General features: G+C 44.6%; 1 protein-coding gene across 1 annotated transcript; it reads right to left on the bottom strand.

Annotated features, from left to right (window-relative positions):
* Window positions 1–1,150: 1,150 nt before the first annotated feature.
* Window positions 1,151–22,260, bottom strand: LOC141105030 (uncharacterized). The gene is made up of 13 exons (XM_073594821.1): window positions 22,147–22,260; window positions 15,833–15,952; window positions 15,351–15,485; window positions 15,141–15,264; window positions 14,927–15,024; window positions 14,667–14,804; window positions 14,401–14,544; window positions 13,623–13,760; window positions 13,357–13,500; window positions 13,103–13,234; window positions 12,788–12,929; window positions 10,632–10,928; window positions 1,151–4,803 (listed from the first exon to the last, which is right to left on the bottom strand). Exons 2-13 carry the CDS (start codon window positions 15,926–15,928, stop codon window positions 3,893–3,895), a joined length of 2,499 nt encoding a protein of 832 aa, XP_073450922.1. The 5' UTR covers window positions 15,929–15,952; window positions 22,147–22,260; the 3' UTR covers window positions 1,151–3,892.
* Window positions 22,261–23,204: the final 944 nt, after the last annotated feature.

Raw genomic sequence — 23,204 nt, 5'->3', positions numbered from 1 at the left:
TGGTGGATGTTAGAGACCTTGCGCTCCTCCACCTTCCATTTGAGGAGGTCCCACAGATGCTCAATAGGGTTTAGGTGGTCTGGAGACATGCTTGGCCAGTCCATTACCTTTACCCTCAGCTTCTTTAGCAAGGCAGTGACCATCTTGAAGGTGTGTTTAGGGTTGTTACCAAGTTGGAATACAGCCCTGCGGCCCAGTCTCCGAGGGGAGGGGATCATGCTCTGCTTCAGCGTGTCATAGTAAATGTTGGCATTCATGGTTCCCTCAATGATCTGTAGTTCTCCAGTGCTGGCAGCACTCATGCAGCCCCAGACCATGACACTCCCACCACCATGCTTGACTGTAGGCAAGACACACTTGTCTTTGTACTCCTCACCTGGTTGCCGCCACACAAGCTTGACACCATCTGAACCAAATACGTTTATCTTGGTCTCATCAGACCACAGGACATGGTTCCAGTAATCCATGTCCTTAGTCTGCTTGTCTTCAGAGATATGTTTGCGTGCTCTCTTGGGCATCATCTTCTGGGACAACAGACATGCAGACCAATTTGATGCAGTGTGCAGCATATGGTCTGAGCACTGACAGGCTGACCCCCCACCCCTTCAACCCCTGCAGAAATGCTGGCAGCACTCATACTTCTATTTCCCAAATTTCCCATTTCCCCATTCACACCTGGGACCTTGTAACACTAAGGAGTCGCATGACACCGGGGAAGACAAATGGCTAATTGGGCCCAATTTGGAGATTTTCACTTAGGGGTGTACTCACTTTTGTTGCCAGCGGTTTAGACATTAATGGCTGTGTGTTGAGTTATTTTGAGGGGACAGCAAATTTACACTGTTATACAAGCTGTACACTCACTACTTTACATTGTAACAGTGTCATTTCTTCAGTGTTGTCACAGGAAAAGATAGAATAAAATATTTACAAAAATGTGAGGGGTGTACTTACTTTTGTGAGATACTGTATAAGGTTCGGCTACAGAATGCAAACTTCAGTAACATTCGCTGAACCTGTGCTAAATCATACAAAGGTACGTTTGGCTCATCCATATTTATAATTATGGCAAAAAAAAAAAAGAATGAAAAACAAACGGTAATTGATGCAAAAATTTATAAAAATACACACATTAATTGTATAAAAATATTATATTTTTAACAGCGTTTTCAAATGGTTATCTATATACACAGTACTTGTACATGAATATCGTTCATGCCCCTTCATTGTAAACCTACAGATTTGACATCACTGTAAATTATTCTTCTATAGTTGCTCTATTTGGTGGATAATATATTTTCCCATTTTTATCAAAAGATAATGGAATTTTCTGTTTGGTCTGGGATTCTACCATGTGTTTCCTGACAGTGTTCAGTGCGTAGAGACCAGATCTGAGTAATTAGCCCGACCTACAGTGCTGGAGAATTCTATCACCAGAAATGAATGTACTACTACAGCATATGCAGCTCTTACCAGATCCAGTATTTTCTGGAGTTTTACACTGCAATGCAGAAAAGTTCTCAAAGTGGCACGCTGGTAGGAACATTCCTTTATTATTAGTATCTACATCCTCACCAAACACGGGGGGTTATTTACGAAAGGCAAATCCACTTTGCACTGCAAGTGCATACTACAAATACAAAGTGCACTTGAAATTGCACTGAAAGTGCATTTGGAAGCGCAGTCGCTGTAAATCTGAGGGGTAGATCTGAAATGAGTGGAAGCTCTGCTAATATTATCATCCAATCATGTGCCAGCTAAAATTCTGTTTTTTATTTTCCTTGCATCTCGCCCTCACTACATTCTCCGACAGATCTCCTCCACCATCCACACTACATTCTCCGACAGCTCTCCTCCACCATCCACACTACATTCTCCGACAGATCTCCTCCACCATCCACACTACATTCTCCGACAGATCTCCTCCACCATCCACACTACATTCTCCGACAGATCTCCTCCACCATCCACACTACATTCTCCGACAGCTGTCCTCCACCATCCACACTACATTCTCCGACAGATCTCCCCCACCATCCACACTACATTCTCCGACAGCTCTCCTCCACCATCCACACTCCATTCTCCTACAGCTCTCCTCCACCATCCACACTATATTCTCCGACAGCTCTCCTCCACCATCCACACTACAGTCTCTGATAGATCTCCTCCACCATCCAGACTACATTCTCCGACAGCGCTCCTCCACCATCCACACTACATTCTCTGATAGATCTCCTCCCACCATTCACACTACATTCTCCGACAGCTCTCCTCCCATCCACACTACATTCTCCGACAGCTCTCCTCCCACCATCCACACTACATTCTCCGACAGATCTCCTCCACCATCCACACTACATTCTCCGACAGATCTCCTCCACCATCCACACTACATTCTCCGACAGATCTCCTCCACCATCCACACTACATTCTCCGACAGATCTCCTCCACCATCCACACTACATTCTCCGACAGATCTCCTCCACCATCCACACTACATTCTCTGACAGATCTCCTCCACCATCCACACTACATTCTCCGACAGATCTCCTCCACCATCCACACTACATTCTCCGACAGATCTCCTCCACCATCCACACTACATTCTCCGACAGATCTCCTCCACCATCCACACTACATTCTCTGACAGCTCTCCTCCCACCATCCACACTACATTCTCCGACAGATCTCCTCCACCATCCACACTACATTCTCCGACAGATCTCCTCCACCATCCACACTACATTCTCTGACAGATCTCCTCCACCATCCACACTACATTCTCCGACAGCTCCCACCATCCACACTACATTCTCCAACAGTTCTCCTCCACCATCCACACTACATTCTCCGACAGCTCTCCTCCACCATCCACAATACATTCTCCGACAGCTCCCACCATCCACACTACATTCTCCGATAGATCTCCTCCACCATCCACACTACATTCTCCGACAGCTCTCCTCCACCATCCACAATACATTCTCCGACAGCTCTCCACCATCCCCACTACATTCTCCGACAGCTCTCCTCCACCATCCACACTACATTCTCCTACAGCTCTCCTCCACCATCCACACTACATTCTCCGACAGTTCTCCTCCACCATCCACACTACATTCTCTGATAGATCTCCTCCCACTATCCACACTACATTCTCCGACAGCTCTCCTCCATCATCCACACTACATTCTCTGATAGATCTCCTCCACCATCCAGACTACATTCTCCGACAGCTCTCCACCATCCACACTACATTCTCTGATAGATCTCCTCCACCATCCAGACTACATTCTCCGACAGCTCTCCTCCCACCATCCACACTACATTCTCTGATAGATCTCCTCCCACCATCCACACTACATTCTCCGACATCTCTCCTCCCACCATCCACACTACATTCTCCGACAGATCTCCTCCCACCATCCACACTACATTCTCCAACAGCTCTCCTCCACCATCCACACTACATTCTCCGACAGATCTCCTCCACCATCCACACTACATTCTCCGACATCTCTCCTCCACCATCCACACTACATTCTCCGACAGCTCTCCTCCACCATCCACACTACATTCTCCGACAGATCAACTCCACCATCCACACTACATTCCCCGACAGCTCTCCTCCCACCATCCACACTACATTCTCCGACAGCTCTCCTCCACCATCCACACTACATTCTCCGACAGATCTCCTCCCACCATCCACACTACATTCTCCGACAGCTCTCCTCCATCATCCACACTACATTCTCCGACAGCTCTCCTCCACCATCCACACTACATTCTCCGACAGATCTCCTCCCACCATCCACACTACATTCTCCGACAGCTCTCCTCCATCATCCACACTACATTCTCCGACAGATCTCCTCCACCATCCACACTACATTCTCCAACAGCTCCCACCATCCACACTACACTGTATTTTCTGGTGTTGGATAAGTTCATATTTCCTATCAAATGATTTCCCGCACTCTGAACATGAGTAAGGATGCTCACCAGTGTGAATTCTCTGATGTTTAACAAAACTTTGTTTCTGAGTGAAAGATTTTCCGCACTGTGAACATGAATAAGGACGCTCACCCGTGTGAACTCTCTGATGGATAACAAGTGATCTTTTTTGAATGAATGATTTCCCGCACTCTGAACAAGAATAAGAAGGACGCGGTGTGTGAATTTTCTGATGCTGAATAAGACTGTGTTTAAGAATGAAAGATTTCCCGCACTCTGAACATGAATAAGGACGTTCACCCGTGTGAACTTTCTGATGGTTAACAAGCCCTTTTTTGTTAAGGAATAATTTCCCGCACTCTGAACATGAATGAAGACGCTCTCCCGTGTGAAGTCTCTTATGGTTAGCAAGGCCTCTTCTACGAGTGAAAGATCTTCCGCACTCTGAACATGAATGAGGACGCTTACCTGTGTGAGATTTCTGGTATTGCACAAGGTTTACATTCGGATTGACAGATTTCCCACACTCTAAATACGAGAATAGATTGTCACCTCGGTGATCTTCTTCATGGGGTGAGGAAGATTCCTCAGGATTAGAAGGATCTGTTGATCGATCTGCAGTGTGAGATCTTACATGGATATTTACAATCCTAGTATGTGATTGATGAGAAGATTCCCCCTGATCAGAGGGATCCATTGATGTCTCCGGACAGGAAGGTCTGTGATGTATATTTTGTGTATTTGGATTTCCTCCTGGAGGATCCTGTGTGATGACATTATCTTCTGACTTACAATCAGATAATAGAAGATGTCTCTCCGAGGAATTCCTGACATCACATCCACCTGTTGGAAAGAAAATGTAAAAATGTAAAAAAAGAAGTCAATAGTTCAAAAATAACAACATTTTAAGCTCCTCGTCAGTGGAATAAGTGGAATCGGTCGATCTCACAGCTGGGCTCCTGTTCTCCCTCCAAATTTAGTCGAAAAAGTGTTCACACCGAGTACATTTATCGTTAAAAAAAGTATTTGTAAAAAGCTAGGACTAAGTCTTCATTAGCTAAAGTGCATTTGAGGTTTATTACTACATCGGATTGCTTGGATTTGATTGGATTTTAAATTATAAAGAATTTGCAGATCATGAATAAATAAGTGCCAAGGGGGGGCCCACACAGCCAAGTAAGTCAGTAAGCAGTAGAAATGGACATTAATTAAAACATGACCAATAAGTATAATCAATGATAAAAAACAGTCTGTGGGCAGCTGCTGAAGGAATCCTCAAAATAAGATCTGAACAGAAATAAATGTAATGAAAAGCAAGCAGCACTCGTAAATCAACCACTTGTTGATAAAAGCTGTAACTAAATACAGTGCTGGTCAGTGGCGGTGCGTCCATTAAGGGCGCACGGGGGCGCCGCCCCCTCCGTCACGCCACCCCCTCTTTGAATAATGGATAGATTCAGGCATTGCCTGAATCTATCCATGGCCGCCGCTGCCACCCCCTATTCAGGCGTCCGTCCCCTTTCTGGACGCAGGCCGCCTGAATTCCAGCAGCAGGGGTATTTTTTTTAAGCACCTGATTAGAGCCATAGCCTCTAATAGGCTTCAAAAAAGGTGGACTCATGGTGCAGAGCATTGCGCTCACAGTCCACCCAAATGTGTTAGAAAAGCAATCACTCATTCGCTTTTCTAACACTGAACCACCTCTACACCAATCAGGCAGCGCGGGTCTGATACCCGTCACCTGATTGGCTGAAGGCACAGGTGCCCCTATTGGACGCCTAGCAGAACGAGAAGAGACGCATGGAGGACAGCATGGAGGACACAGGAGCCGTCCCACAGCTTGCCGCTGTCACCCGCTGCCTGACCTGCCAACATGATGGGGTAAGTGCAGACAGCGGGCAGGGGGGCACAGTGGTGACATTTGTTGGGCACAAGTGGCCGCATATGATGGGCACATGTGGCGGCATTTGATGGGCACAAGTGGCGGAATTTGATGGGCACAAGAATGATTTCACATTAGAACTGTTTATTTAAGTCTATTCTTTATCACCACCACTGTATTTAGTTACAGCTTTTATCAACAAGTGGCTGATTTACGAGTGCTGCTTGCTTTTCATTACATTCATTTGCAGATCATATATGTGGACTCCAGTATGAAAACTTTTTTAAAAAATGTCATTAACCACTTGGCCTCCGGAAGATTTACCCCCCTTCATGACAAGGCCATTTTTTGCTTTTTGACACTGCGCTACCCAAACCGACAATTGCGCGGTCATGCAACACTGTACACACATATGTAGTTTTTACTTTCTGCTATTAAACATATCCAATAAAAAAAGTGTAAAAGGTTTTCAATTTCTTCATACATTTAGGCCAATATTCTGCTACATTTTTTTTTTTTTTAAATCCCAATTTTTGATAACCAACATTGATTGGTTTAGGTGAACGTTATAGTGTCTACAAAGTATGGGATATATACTGGAATTTTTATTCTATTTTTTTTGATAACCGTAATGGGCGGTGTTTAGCGACATATAGCGGGACCGTGATAGTATGAGGGCAGTCTGACACTAATACAGTGATCAGTACTAAAAATATGCACTGTACTAAAGACACTGGCTGGGAAGGGTTAAACATCAGGGGCGATCAAAAGGTTATATGTGTGCCTAACAGTCCTTGGTGGATTTACGACGAGGTGCTTTTACTAAGAAATGTGCCGGTTTTTATGCAGGGAAACAAAAACCGGCACATCCCTGTGTGGTGAAGTAGTATGGTGGGTAGATATTTATTATTTAGTTATTATTATAATGTGAGTAATTTCCCGCAGCAACCCGATTCTTCCAGAGAAATGCATTTATTAAAACTTCAGACAGAACAAAGTCCATAAGATAATTGCTACAGATGACAAAATCCAACAGATTAAATATAAAATAGGTGACAGGCACCTTCAGAGAACCCAGTTCCTTCTGTCACCTTCATGGAGAATGAAAAGACTGATAGCCAGCTTGAATCGTCCCCCCTGAAATACTAGTACACTAGGAGGGGGGGGTTTTGTTAGGTCAACCCAAAATACTCTTTGATCTTATTGTTACCCCCTCATGTCTAATTACCATCAATAAATACTTCTTCTATGGTCCTTTATCATCCTCGGGTATGTAAACAATGTACCCTTTAAAATTTGTTCAATTAGGTTAGCAGGCCATGCCTCATACCTAGGTAGACTTGGATAAGATTAACACATCCTCATCAGCTGTTCCTTTGATATGTTAAAATTGAGTTGGCTTGGACAACTCAACTGAATTCCTGGTCAATATGGTACTGTAATACAATATCCTACATAAATCGGCCAACATATTACAACACCCTGCTGACGGGACAGAGCTCTATATTGTTTACTTCGACTGAGCTATTTCCTGATTTTGCTCCTGGCCGATCAGCGGGTGCCGGTGGTTAATAATCGGCCTGTGCCCGCTGGTCGCCTTGTGCGGCGACTAATCACGGCGCAGCTTGCTCGCCTTCTGCCCGGAGGTGCTGGATTCATGTACTAGCTACGCGATCCAGCCCAGGATTGAGGCTCTGCCGCTACAGTGGGGACGGAAAGTATTCAGACCCCATTAAATTTTTCACTCTTTGTTATATTGCAGCCATTTGCTAAAATCATTTAAAGAGGGAGTCCCGCGGGAAAAAAAAATGTAAAAGTCAGCAGCTACAAATACTGCAGCTGCTGACTTTTAAAATAAGGACACTCACCTGTCCCAGGGTCCGGTGATGTCGGCACCCGAGACCGAATCGTCCCTCGGGTGCTGCCGCCGCCATTCTCTGTAAGGGAATCAGGATTTGAAGCGCTGCGGCTTCACTTCCCGGTTCCCTACTGCGCATGCGCGAGTCGCGCTGCACTTCCTAACTGGTCCCCGCTGTCTCTGGGACCCGTGTGTGTCCCAGCAGACAGCGCGGTGGGGACGGGAAGAGGCATAGACTCCCATGGGAGTCTATGCTGGAAGTGGGTGCAAATACCTGTCTTAGACAGGTATCTGCACCCCCCTCCCCCCTGAAAGGTGCCAAATGTGACACCGGAGGGGGGGAGGGTTCCGAAAAGCCGAGGTTCAATTTTTGTGTGAACCTTCGCTTTAAGTTCATTTTATTTTCCTCATTAATGTACACACAGCACCCCATATTGACATAAAACCACAGAATTGATGACATTTTTGCAGATTTATTAAAAAAGAAATACTGAAATATCACATGGTCCTAAGTATTCAGACCCTTTGCTCAGTATTTAGTAGAAGCCCCCTTTTGATCTAATACAGCCATGAGTCTTTTTGGGACAGATGCAACAAGTTTTTCACACCTGGATTTGGGGATCCTCTGCCATTCCTCCTTGCAGATCCTCTCCAGTTCTGTCAGTTTGGATGGTAAACGTTGGTGGACGGCCATTTTTAGGTCTCTCCAGAGATGCTCAATTGGGTTTAAGTCAGGGCTCTGGCTGGGCCATTCAAGATCAGTCACAGAGTTGTTGTGAAGCCACTCCTTCATTATTTTAGCTGTGTGCTTAGGGTCATTGTCTTGTTGGAATGTAAACCTTCAGCCCAGTCTGAGGTCCTGAGCACTCTGGAGAAAGTTTTTTTTCGTCCAGGATATCCCTGTACCTGGCCACATTCATCTTTCCCTCGATTGCAACCAGTTGTCCTGTCCCTGCAGCTGAAACCCCCCCCCACAGCATGATGCTGCCACCACCATGCTTCACTGTTGTGACTGTATTGGACAGGTAATGAGCAGTGCCTGGTTTTCTCCACACATACCGCTTAGAATTAAGGCCAAAAAGTTCTATCTTGGTCTCATCAGACCAGAGAATCTTATTTCTCACCATATTGGAGTCCTTCAGGTGTATTTTAGCAAAAATCCATGCAGGCTTTCATGTGTCTTGCACTGAGGAGAGGCTTCCGTCGGGCCACTCTGCCATAAAGCCCCGACTGGTGGAGGGCTGCAGTGATGGTTGACTTTCTACAACTTTCTCCCATCTCCCGACTGCATCTCTGGAGCTCAGCCATAGTGATCTTTGGGTTCTTCTTTACCTCTCTCACCAAGGCTCTTCTCCCCCCGACAGCTGTTTGGCCGGACGGCCAGCTCTAGGAAGGGTTCTGGTTGTCTCAAACGTCTTCCATTTAAGGATTATGGAGGCCACTGTGCTCTTAGGAACCTTAAGTGCAGCAGAAATTTTTTGTAACCTTGGCCAGATCTGTGCCTTGCCACAATTCTGTCTCTGAGCTCTTCAGGCAGTTCCTTTGACCTCATGATTCTCATTTGCTCTGACATGCACTGTGAGCTGTAAGGTCTTATATAGACAGGTGTGTGGCTTTCCTAATCAAGTCCAATCAGTATAATCAAACACAGCTGGACTCAAATGAAGGTGTAGAACCATCTCAAGGATGATCAGAAGAAATGGACAGCACCTGAGTTAAATATATGAGTGTCACAGCAAAGGGTCTGAATACTTAGGACCATGTGATATTTCAGTTTTTCTTTTTTAATAAATCTGCAAAAATGTCAACAATTCTGTGTTTTTCTGTCAATATGGGGTGCTGTGTACATTAATGAGGAAAAAAAATAACTTAAATGATTTTGGCAAATGGCTGGAATATAACAAAGAGTGAAAAATTTAAGGGGGTCTGAATACTTTCCATCCCCACTGTATACTCATATGTGAGGTGGTCGGCAAAGGGTTAATAGACGAGTCACGTTGGTCTAGCAGTCAACAGTTCCACAGAGATCTAGTACGGAACTGGGTACAATTGTAGCAAAAAAATATGAAAACAAACCAGTTAAAGGATATGAAATACCAAAAACAACTAAGACAAACTGGGTAACATTTATTTGTGGCTATGGGGAGTAATAAAGACACTAAATTATTTTGTGGAAACATGACGTTATATTTAGGAATAGAGATGGACCTTTCAAAAAAAAAAAAGAAGAAAAAAAAAAAAAGATCCGCACCCCATGCTGACTCCCGCCATCTGACTGTCTACCGCCACTAAAAAAAACTAGAGGAGTGGAACCACCCAGTGATTTAGCGGGAGCCAGCATCAAGTGTGGACCTTTCATTTTTTTGGGTCGGCGGTGGCTGCGTTCCCTATGATTGACGATGGATCTACATTGGGGGAACATTTTTTTTAAAATAAAGGACTTGTAAAAAACTGTCTGCCTTTTATTTACATTTTAAACACTTTTTTGGTGAATGAGTAGTACCCCATACCCATTCACATGGGGAGGGCCGAGATCTGAGGGCCTCTTTGTTAAAGGGAACTTCCAGATTCCGATAAGATCCCCCCACCTGCAGATCCTCTTGTTCTCATATAATAATATGGGGAGAAGATGCCTCAAAGCACCCCCCCATTGAGGGCATGTGGCCTGATATGGTTGGGGGGGGGGGGTGTTCGCTCATCCCCCCTTTTCTAACCTGCTGGGCTGCATGCTCGGATAAGGGTTTGGTATGGTTTTTCTTTTAATTTTGGTGTTAAAATCCATACCAGACCTGAAGGACCTGATGTGGATTGGAAAGGGGCCCCCAAGCTGTTTTTTTTTATAACTTTTAACCCGTGTGAAATTTCTGGTGTTGCTCAAGGTTTTCTGAGCGACAGATTTCCCGCACTCTGAATACGAGAATAGATTCTCACCTTTGTGATCCCCTTCATAGAGTAAGGAAGATTTCTTGGGAATAGAAGGATCTGTTGATCGATCTTCAGTGTGAGATCTTACATGGATATTTGCAATCATTGAATGTGATTGATGAGAAGATTCCCCCTGATCAGAGGGATCCATTGATGTCTCCGGACAGGAAGGTCTGTGATGTAAATTTTGTGTATTTGGATTTATTCTTGGAGGATCCTGTGGGATGGCATTAGCTTCTGTGTTGCCATAACATATTAATAATAGAAGAGGTCTCTCCGAGGTCTTCTTGACATCACCTCCATCTGTTGGAAAGAAATTTAAAAACATAAAAAAAGTCAATAGTTCAAAAAGAACTCGATTTTAAGCTCCAACTCCATGTCAGTGGAATCGGTCAATTTCACAGCTGGACTCCAGTTCTCCCTCCAAATTCAATCGGAAAAGTGTCCACACTGAGTCCATCTATCTGCAAATTCTATAATAATAAAAAGCTTTTACTGAGTCTTCATTAGCTAAAATGCATTAGTGGTTAACCGGTTCCCGATCGGCTCACGCATATTTACTGCGGCACAATGGCAACGCTGCGCGAAACCCCGTACCGGAGTTTCCTTTAGGAGCCGCCAGAGGGCACGCACGGGGGACCCAATGCGTGTGGCCAGCGGGCGCGATCGCATGCACGAGGGCCAGCACGGGGATTTGTGTGTGTAAACACACAAATTCCTGTTCTGTCAGAGGAAAGGAGACATATTGTTTGTTCCTACTAAGTAGGAACAACAATATGTCTCCTCCCCCAGTCAGTCCAAACCCCTCAGAGTTAGAACACACCTAGGGAACACACATTTAACCCCTTGATCGCCCCCTAGTGTTAACCCCTTCTCTAGTGACATTTACACAGTGATCGGTGCATATTTATAGCTCTGATCACTGTGTAAATGTCAATGGTCCCAAAAGTGTGTCAAAAGTGTCCGATCTGTCCATCGCATTGTCGTAGTACCCTTAAAAATCACAGATCGCCGCCATTACTAGTAAAAAATAATAATAATTAAAAAATTGCAATAAATCTTTCCCATAGTTTGTAGAGGATATAACTTTTGTGAAAACCAATCAATATACTCTTATTGTGATTTTTTTTTGCCAAAAATATGTAGAAGAATATATATTGGCCTAAACTGATGAAGAAATTTGTTTTTTAAAAACATTTTTGGGGATATTTATTATAGCAAAAAGTAAAAAATGTTTTTTTTTTTTAAATTGACGATTTTTTTTGTTTATAACGCAAAAAATAAAAAACGCAGAGGTGATCAAATACCACCAAAAGAAAGCTCTATTTGTGGGAGAAAAAAGGACGTAAATTTTGTTTGGGTACAGCATTGCACGACCGCGCAATTGTCAGTTAAAACTACGTAGTGCCAAATTGTAAAAAGTGCTCGGGTTAGGAAGGGGGTAAAATCTTCCGGAGCTGAAGTGGTTAATTACTACATTGGATTTCCTGGATTTCCCTAGATTTAAAATTATAAATTTGCAGATCATATATGAACCCATATATGGATCATATAGAGGCTCTTGTCCACATCTCCCCATATTGAGGGCATGTGGCCTAGTATGGTTCAGGAGGATGGGTGCTCACCCCCCCTCCCACACACACACACACTTTTCTGACCTGCCAGATAAGGATCTGGTATGAATCATGGGAGGGTGGCCCCACACGTTTACCTTTTTTAATCTTGGTGTGAGGTTCCCCTCAAAATCCATACCAGACCCGAAGAACTTGGTATGGATTGGGAAGGGGACCCTCACGCTTTTGTTCACATTCAGCTGTCGGCAGGGGAAGCCCGCTGTCAGCTGATGACTCATCGATTCTTAAGGACACGGCTGCCACCCACTCCTAAATACTACCGGTTGTTAAGGAGGCCGGCTACCACTGGAATTAAATTACTGCAAGCTTTCACCACTAAAATACTGCATCACTTCATAAAATAGCACATGTGGCATTTTCGTAGCTTTTTTTGTGAATGCCAAAAAAAATGTTGAAAAACACTGAGCCGTATTTTACCGCATTTCTTAAAGTGGTAGATAACACAATGTGAATGGAGCTTTGTGAATCCTAATATTCAGGAGTAAAATGAGAGTGTGACCTGTTTCTTCCATAGTGTATGTTACTTACTTGTGTCGATAGGTAGAGAAATTTCATCCTGTTCACTTTTCATAATCATCCCGACCTCCTCCGTGGACGGCTGATCACCCCCCACATAGGTCTTCACTTCTTCTTCTTTAACCTCAGCTTTTATATGAATCTGTTCTTCACCCTAAACCCCAAAATGATAGAAAACATCTATTAAAGCTAAACTTGAGAGTGAAGTGCTTAAAGGAGCTAGAAATTCAGATGTAGACATAAGGATTAAAAGAAAAAACTACATAGAAGAACGTCATCTCATAGCTAAGAATACATATTTAGGTCTACATGCTCATTCCCATCTACCTGATGATGGTGAGGGATGGTGTGATCCTCCTGTGTGTAATCCTGGGAATACAGAGGACTTCCCTTCTCCACAGACTGCTGATCCCCAAACATCTCTTCTTTTTCCACTTTAATGTCTTTCAGTTCTTCACCCTAAAGCACAAATAAGATGGATAGGATTTGTAAAAGAAGACAAGAGATGACATACAAGAATGTTATCTCAAAGCATAGAATTCTATAACGTATTTGAGTTCTAGTTGCTCCGTCCCACCTACCTGATGATGGTGAGGGATGGTGTGACCTTCCTGTGTGGAATCCCGGGAACACAGAGGACCTCTCTCCTCCATAGACTGCTGATCCCCAAACATCTCTTCTTTTTCCACTTTAACTTCAACTTTGATGCCTTTCAGTTCTTGACCCTAAAGCACAAATAAGATGGATAGGATTTGTAAAAGGAGACAAGAGATGACATAGAAGAATGTTATCTCAAAGCATAGACTTCTACAACGTATTTGAGTTCTAGTTGCTCCGTCCCACCTACCTGATAATGGTGAGGGATGGTTTTATCTTCTTGTGTGGAATCACGGGAATACAGAGGACCTCTCACCTCTATAGACTGCTGATCCCCAAACATCTCTTCTTTTTCCACTTTAACTTTGATGCCTTTCAGTTCTTCACCCTAAAGCACAAATATGATGGATAGGTGTTGTAAAAGGAGACAAGAGATAACATAGAAGAATGTTATCTCAAAGCGTGGAATTCTACAATGTATTTGAGTTCTAGAAAATATTACAGCGCACACATGCAAATAAAACATTTACCTCCAGCAAGGCTCATTTAAAACACCTATACATTTTCAAAAAAACATTATCAAAACTATGGGGATTTGGTCACACCATATTGCTATATGGTGCTAAGTCCACTTACTGCGACAAAGTACCCCATGATTGGTGGGTCCTACACTATCCATAGATTGGGAGATCCTGCTTCTCTGAACCATGAGAGCAATACACTCTTCTAAATGGGAGAATCTTGAGGTCTCCACCCATGACACAAGTGGAAACTAATGAGAAGTACTTAATAAGGGAGTGGGGTGCTCCTCACTCAAGAGGATTTGGTCAGAATCCATACAATAGACAAACAAGATATTTGTGGGGCACACCCTTAAAGATGCATTAAAGATGGTGCAGCCATAAGACCGTACAGTAGAAGAAAATATTACAGCGCACACATGCAAAAAAAAACATTTACCTCCAGCAAGGCTTATTTAAAACACCTAAACATTTTCATTTGCGTTCTAGTTGCTCCGTCCCACCTACCTGATGATGGTGAGGGATGGTGTGACCTTCCTGTGTGGAATCCCAGGAATACAAAGGACCTCTCTCCTCCATAGACTGCTGATCCCCAAACATCTCTTCTTTTTCGACTTTATCTTCAACTTTTATGTCTTTCAGTTCTTCACCCTAAAGTGCAAATAAGATGGGTAAGATTTGTAAAAGGAGACAAGAGATGACATACAAGAATGTTATCTCAAAGCATAGAATTCTACAACGTATTTGAGTATTAGTTGCTCCGTTCCACCTACCTGATGATGGTGAGGGATGGTGTGATCTTCCTGTGTGGAATCACAGGAATACAGAGGACCTCCTTCTTCTATAGACTGCTGGTCCCCAAACATGTCTTCTTTTTCCACTTTAACTTTGATGCCTTTCAGTTCTTCACCCTAAAGCACAGATAAGATGGGTAGAATTTGTAAAAGGAGACAAGAGATGACATAGAAGAATGTTATCTCAAAGTGTAGAATTCTACAACATATTTGAGTTCTAGTTGTTCAGTCCCATCTACCTGGTGAAGGTGAGGGATGGTGTGATCTTCCTGTGTGGAATCCCGGGAATACAGAGGACGGGGAGATCTCTCTGGTGGGTTCTCATTACTGGATCCATCTGTAGGAAACACACACACTGACTGAATACATTGTTTCTATGTGTTTATCAGATGATGGGGGATCTAGGTGGACCCTCCGTACTGCTCTCTCCTTTACAATAATGTCTCCCCTTACCCGGTGATGTGAGGGGCGGCTGATTCTCCATCATGATGTCCTTGTAGAGATCCTTGTGTCCTTCTAAATACTCCCACTCCTCCATGGAGAAATAGACAGTGACATCCTGACACCTTATAGGAACCTGACACACACAATGATACAGTCACCATCCAGACACATCCCTTGTCTGTTACTGGATAATGTCCCAGAATTCCCGGCACCACTCACCTCTCCTGTCAGCAGCTCAATGATCTTGCTAGTTACTTCCAGAATCTTCTTTTCATTATTTCTCTTAGGTGTCAAGGTGTGAGTTGAAGGCACTGTGATGGTTACCTGATCACCAGACTTCACCGGAGGAAAACTCTGTTTTACAAGAGGAACACTTTATGTCGCATGACCCTCATAAAAATCTCCCCACCCCTCCGGTCAGGTCTGTGTTTTATTAATAGAGATAAGAGTGATGTCATGTGACCTCCCAGAATCCTCCTCACCTCCCCGGTCAGGTCTGTGTTTTATTAATAGAGATAAGAGTGATGTCATGTGACCCCCCATAATCCTCCTCACCTCTCCGGTCAGGTCTGTGTTTTATTAATAGAGATAAGAGTGATGTCATGTGACCTCCCAGAATCCTCCTCACCTCCCCGGTCAGGTCTGTGTTTTATTCATAGAGATAAGAGTGATGTCATGTGACCTCCCAGAATCCTCCTCACCTCTCCGGTCAGCAGGTAGATGATCTCCAGGGTGAAGTTTATTATTCTCTCGGTTATGTGACTTGAGTCCTTTTCCATTCTCATTGATCTGGTCATGTGAGCTATACAACATGCCCCTCTCTGTAGAGTGATAATATATTGAAAATTATCTGGAGTATGATGATATGTTTTCTCATTGTGGTACAGACAGCTTCTCGTTTATTGTTATCAATATATGATGACACATAAACTGTCTTTGCTGCTCACAACAATTAATCATCATACTAGTCTACCAATGGAAGAGACACATCCCTTGTCTGTTACTGGAAAATGTCCCAGAATTCCCACAACCGCTCCTGTCAGCGGGTAAGTATATACATTTCTTCTACCCAGGATAGTTAATATAGGTGTTTGGAGGGGGGGAGGGAGTATTTTAAGACTAGGTAGTCATTACATGAAATTCTACTTTAGCCACTTCCCATCCACTGAATGTATATATATTTCCTTGGACGAGAGCGGTTATATCTCAGTCATCGCTACAGCAATAATTGAGATATCATTTTTTTAGTGCTGGCGATTCCCTAAAATAGTGATCTGAGTGTTTTCCGCCACCCGCCAGCCTTTACCGGGCTCTCCTGTCCTATCAGGGAGTCTGGTAATGATGCTTACAAAATGTATAACGTTTGGGGGTTTTAAGTCATTTTCTAGCAAAAAAGTATGATTTGTACACGTAGGAGAGAAAGGTCAGAAATGGTCCAGACTGGAGGTGGTTCGTTTCCTCTCAGTCATGTGACTCAGGTCCTCATCCATCCTCATTGATGAGATCATGTGATCCATATAAGACTCTGATCTCTCTAGACAGATCATATAGCGCCCTCGCTGCTCATTATAACTTATAGTTAAGTAGAGAGGTTCATTGAAAACCCTCCATCCAAAAGTGAGGGAGGTTTTGTGTGTGTGTTGCGTTAATAAATACCAAATATACGGTAATCAACATGAAAACCACAAGTGCTTGAAAAATAAAAAAAAAACTACAATACCCCAAATTTTGAATATGCATCAAATAAAAATCTTAATGTGTGTGTGTGTGGTTTTCAATAATCTTTTAAATATTTTATACTATATTTAAGTTAGCAAGAAGATCTATTCATGGAGACATCATACTCCATAATGGAATATATGGTTCTATACAGTATACAGGTAATATTTCTATATTGATTGTGTAGCGCACGACCCCCAAAGGAGCTGCAATTTGTGTGTTCTATCCGTAAATCACATCTACCATCTAGCCAATCGCAGCCCATAGAAATAGAAACAGTCCATATTGTAATTTTCTCTTGCTTTTATTGGTGTAACATGAACTGGGATAGGAGTCATTCTGAATAACTTTGCGTTGGGAAGACAGGAGTAGTCTGGTCCTTGAGAACAATGAAACGAATAGCAAGGAACCACTCTGAATAACTCTTTGCATATAGACTTGGGTAGATTTACTAGAGAATACATAGTAAAGAGTCACTCTGAATAACTTCTTCACCCGTAGACCTTTTTAGAACAATCTGTATCTCTATTTGTGCTCTGAGCTCTACCACTGCCTTTTGACCACTACTTCCCGTCTGTACAGTACTTCCAAGTTGAGCTAAGGAAGAGAGTACTCTGAATAATTCCTCCCGCCTAAATGATTGGAATCCCGGGGCATTGTTGAACCCAAAGTCACAGGCCATCGTCACCTGTCTTACTGACTTACGTACCAACATCCCTCAGCCTCTGGTAGTACCCTTACCTTGGGCTTTCACTCACTTGATCAACAGTCCATGTGCCACTCACAAACAATCGATCGCCCAGTTGTCTTCCGCTTAGTTGCTACTTCTTCTGTAATGGTTTCTCCATCCCTTCTCTCCAATCTGGCACGCTCCCTTCTTCGCAGAGGCGTCCAGCGACTACATGCTGTGCAGTGTCACTGACTCCTCTCCTCCATGTGGCCTGGGCCCCCCCCCCTCCTTCCCCGTAGGGAGGGGGGGGCTCTGCTTGGCTCCTCGCCGGGGGGCCCCCTCTCTGATCTCTCTCTTTCTGGAACTCCCCAGCAGCATGTGACCCCAGCTTATATGGGAGTCCCGCCTCCTACCAAACAAATTAATGATTGGCCAGAACTCACACATGAGCTGCCTGTCACTCAGATCCCAACTCCAACCTCTCTTTCAGAACCATTTCCACTGAAAGCAAGAGGAGGCATCTCTGGGTCCAAGCACAGGTGGCCACACCCTGCACCACACCGACACTCCCAGTTCTCAAAATAAACAAACAGGCCTGGAAGAATAATGCAAGCCTGCCTAAATTTACCTGAAACCGTACTTTGTCATTTAAGCTCAGAAAGCTCACCTACATAAAAGTAGGTGACCGCTACATATACCCCCCCCCACTTAAATCACAACTGTCCCCAGTTGTGGGGAATGAATTTAGGGTACCTCCCTAATTTTAAAGAGGAAAGAGCATCTCATTACATCAAATGGGATGGGGGAAAAAAAAGGAAATAAACTTGAATAACATCAATATCACTGTACACAATATTATTATTATTATACGAGATTTATATAGCGCCAACAGTTTACGCAGCGCTTTACAATGTATAAGGGGGACAACACAATTACAGTACAGTTCAATACAAAAAGGTACAGGAGGGCCCTGCTCGTAGAGCTTACATTCTAAAGGGAGGGGGTGGTGGTACAAAAGGTAATAGCTGCAAAGAATGATTTGATGGGGGTGGCTCAGGGACAGTTATGTGGGTGTGGGATAGGCTTCCCTGAATAAATGAGTTTTCAGGGATCTCCTAAAGGTGGACAGGGTAGGGGCTGATCGGACATACAGGGGCAGGGAATTCCAGAGGATGGGAGAGGCTCTGGAGAAGTCCTGAAGGCGAGCATGGGAGGAGGTAACAAGGGAGCTAGAGAGCAGGAGGTCCTGGGAGGAGCAGAGGGGGCGATTTGGCGACAATACCAACACAACATATTTTCTTATACAATTTACATGGCCTAACTGTAGATCCCTACAGCTAACATTCCATACAAGCAGAACCAGAGCATTGCCCCTGAAGGAGGAATACTCTGCTTACCACAGGCCTTCATCTGTAAGATAGACAGCCGTCACATCTTCAATTCACCTAAAAGAAAACACAAATCATTTCTAACTACTACTAACTACACATTACCAAACAGAGGGGGTTATCATCCTCTTTTGGGTAATCAATCAAATGTACAAAATTTTTTCTTTTATGGCATGTATGTTTCTGTCAGGATCGTCGCTCCCTCAAAAGGAGTCTAGCAGACCTCCTGCAGAGCGCACCCTAAACAGACATGCTCAGCGAATGAATACATCTGCCCGTTGGCAAATAAACTTTCTGTTTGGCTCCTAAACAGGAGTCCTTTTAAAAGTACTTGTGGCAAAGGGATTTAGCAGAGACAGCACATTCTAGTGTCCATAACTTTGTCCTTGTTAGGCACCCTGAATGTGAGTCTCCTGCTGAACAGACAATTTTTGGGAAAACCCACCCTAACCCATCTGCCGTCCTGCAGTCAATATGGGTATTAAAGCACACTTGTGACTACCTCTCCAGCAGTCCTGGGGTCAGGTAACCTTTTGCGATTGTCCCCTTGTCCTCTCACTGAGATGGAATAACTGCGGGTGTTTTCTCCTGCCTTTACCACCAACACCAACCTTGTTTTTGTGAATTGCTCTCCCAAGTCTCCATTCATGGTGAATGTCTTTGAATCGGACCCAGACTTCACTATCAGGTGTCCGCTTAGGTTTAGGAACATGAAGATAGTCCCAAACAAGGTCATCTTCCCATGCTTCCCGGGAATTCTCAACAATCTCCATGATCCACTCAGGAACATAAGGGTAATCCAGGCCCAACACCTGAGCAACTTTTCTTTGAACTTCCCTCTGAAACCTCGAAAATCTAGGTAAATCTTTAGCTTTTCCTCGGCCAGGCAAAACGCATGAGTCAGAAGCTCTACTGACCCACTGTTGGTACGTGGCTGCCCTAGTAGGAAGGACAGTAGCTGAGACATTGAAAGGGGGTACTGGGGTTTTAGATGTGTTCAGTGATTTCTCTGACACTCCCGTAGAAGCTTCCACTGAGGTAGAACTCTCTAAGAACCATTCCTCCTCATCATTAGATTCAACCTCTTCAGGGGATGACCACTCAAATAAATTGTCCATAGATCCATATTTCTCCAGAACTTGCGGTGACCCCCAATCTACAGCCCGGCCTCTGTTCACCCTGTTCCGGCTCACCCAAGGGATCCCCCTCCTGTAAACTAGGCTCCTTCCGGACAGGTATAACAAAGGACTTATTGCCAGCCGGCTCCTCAGGGGTTTCCTCCAAAGACTGTACACTAACTCTGGCAGTCCCTGGGTCCCCAGCCAGGCCACAGGCTCCCCCATTAGATCCTACCTGATCCTCCGGTGGCTCCAATTCAGCCGAATCAGGCGGGAGCTCCTCCACTGCTGCAGCAGGCAACATACGACCCTCTCCGGCCTTCCGAGTCACCTGCATTGCCCACACCGAGCTCAGGCGGCGACTCCAACCGTAGGCCTCCGACATCCGGGACACAACATGCAAAGTCTCTCCACTCCTTCAATCACTCCTAGTGCCAGTCCTCCGGTGAGCTCCAAACGAACACCGGTATCGATCAGAACCCGGTCCTGCAACTCAGGTAACCGCTGCATGACGGGTGTACTTCCAACATCTTCCACCATCTTCCTCCACCTTTTCGGTCTGGCACGTTGCACGCTGAACGCTGACAAACTTTTCCTCTGGGGCGTGGCTCCACCCCCCACTTGTTGGTTCAGCGCGCGAGGAACTGTAGCTGCACATTTTCAAAGTCCTCCCCAGCGACACCTGGTGGCAGGCACTATTATACTGCAAACTATCTTGGCAACAGTTACTGAAACGCAGACTCCGTTGCTATGGGAGATGGCTAGTGCTCAAATATGAAACAGATATCTCGGTGGGACCTCCATGTAGCGCACGAAGCTCGAAGGAGCTGCAATTTGTGTTTTCTGTCTGTACATCACATCTACTATCTAGCCCATAGAAATAGAAACAGTCCATATTGTAATTTTCTCTTGCTTTTATTGGTGTAACATGAACTGGGATAGGAGAAGGGTTTTCTGAGATGCTCTTTTGCTGCTTTATAATCTTACCTTTGCTTTCTCATGCAAAGACTTTGAGCTAAGGAAGAGATTACTCTTAATAATTCCTCCCGCCTGACTGATTGGAATCCCAGGGCATTGTTAAACCCAAAGTCACAGGCCATCACCACCTGTCTCACTGACTTGCGTATCAACATCCCTCAGCCTCTGGTAGTACCCTTACCTTGGGCTTTCACTCACTTGATCAACAGTTCATGTGCCAGTCACAAACAATCGATCGCCCAGTTGTCTTCCGCTTAGTTGCTACTTCTTCTGTAATGGTTTCTCCAGCCCTTCTCTCCAATCTGGCACGCTGCAGGGGCGTCCAGCGACACCAGCGACTACATGCTGTGCGTTGTCAAGGACTCCTCTCCTCCATGTGGCCTGGTCCCCCCCTCCTTCCCCGTAGGGAGGGGGGGACTCTGCTTGGCTCCCCGCCGGGGGCCCTCTCTCTGATCTCTCCCTTTCTGGAACTCCCCAGCAGCATGTGACCCCACATGGGGCCCCTCCTCCTGCCAAACAAATTAATGATTGGCCAGAACTCACACATAAGCTGCCTGTCACTCAGATCCCAACTCCAACCTCTCTTCCAGAACCATTTCCACTGAAAGCAAGAGGAGGCATCTCTGGGTCTAAACACAGGTGGCCACACCCTGCACTACACTGACACTCCCAGTTCTCAAAATAAACAAACAGGCCTGGAAGAATAATGCAAGCCTGCCTAAATTTACCTGAAACCGTACTTTGTCATTTAAGCTCACCTACATGAAAGTAGGTGACCGCTACAATTGTAAGGATGAGCTCCGGCGTCTTCGTTGAGCCTACGTGCGGAGCCCGCCAGGAAGTTGGCAATGCGCTGCGCTAATCACAGGAAGTGAGACATTTCCCGATCTCTGCAGCCGCGCATCGGGACAATGTCTCACTGCCTTTCATTAGCGCAGCGCTGACTTCCTGGCGGGCTCTGCATGTGGAGTGTGCGAACGCGCCGGAGCTCATCTTTAATTGATTCTAATATACAGTATACGTGCATTTGTGTGTGTATATCACTATCTGTTTTAGAAAAAAAGACGCGAGGAAGAAAGAAAAAAGAGGACGGACATGACTGGGGGGTTACTGGGTGTAAATATAAAATAATATCTTATTACCTCCTCTGCTGCCAGATCCAACGTCTTCTCTCTACTTCCTCATAAGTCACCTCTCACCCAAAACTTCCTTTTTTGGACCTCTACATCACTTCCTGTTCACAAAACTTCCAGTCTATGTATCACTTCCTGCCTTTACATCACTTCCTCTCTGCGTCTGACATCCCTTCCTCCCCATTTGTGTTATCACTTTCTGTCAGTACAATCACACCCTTCCTGTCTCCGCTTTCCACTCGCTATAATAGGAAAAGATCTCCACCGTGAAATTAATGTCATTAAAGGGGGAGTCCCATCTATTTTCAAAATGTGAATATTATAAGATAACACTGTAGTGGTTAAAATAATAAGAACCACCAGATCAGATAATAAGACCACCATCTTAAAAATTGCGGGTAAAAGCACAGAAAAATAAAATACGTTTATTGATTACTAGACATGTGCGCCGTCAATAAATTAGTTTTTTTCTGTTCCGTTTTAGAATTAATTTGTATTTCGTAATTCGTGTATGAAATTCTATTTGGATTCATATGAATTTTTGTTAGGTTCGTTAACTTTTCGTAACAATTACGAATGTTTGTTATGATGAATTTATCATTATGAGGGGCTCCCACCATCCCTGTGCTGAGTTCCCGGGTCTGAGTTTAAACCCGTTGTGCCCATTATGAGGGGTTCCCACCATCCCTGTGCTGAGTTCCTGGGTCTGAGTTTAAACCCGCTGTGCCCATTATGAGAGGTTCCCACCATCCCTGTGCTGAGTTCCCAGGTCTGTACACCTGCTGTGCCCATTATGAGGGGTACCCACCACATCCCTGTGCTGAGTTCCCAGGTCTGTACACCCGCTGTGCCCATTATGAGGAGTTCCCACCATCCCTGTGCTGAGTTCCCGGGTCTGTACACCCGCTGTGCCCATTATGAGGGGTTCCCACCATCCCTGTGCTGTGCTGACTTCCTTGGTTTTTAACTTTTAGGTTCGTTAACTTTTCATAACAGTTACGAATGTTCGTTATGATGAATTTATCATTTTGAGGGGCTCCCACCATCCCTGTACCATGCTGACTTCC

The sequence above is a fragment of the Aquarana catesbeiana genome, linkage group LG08 (genome assembly GCF_042186555.1).
Source record: "Aquarana catesbeiana isolate 2022-GZ linkage group LG08, ASM4218655v1, whole genome shotgun sequence".
Lineage (NCBI taxonomy): Eukaryota > Metazoa > Chordata > Amphibia > Anura > Ranidae > Aquarana > Aquarana catesbeiana.
This window is presented reverse-complemented; position numbering and strand designations above follow the sequence as displayed.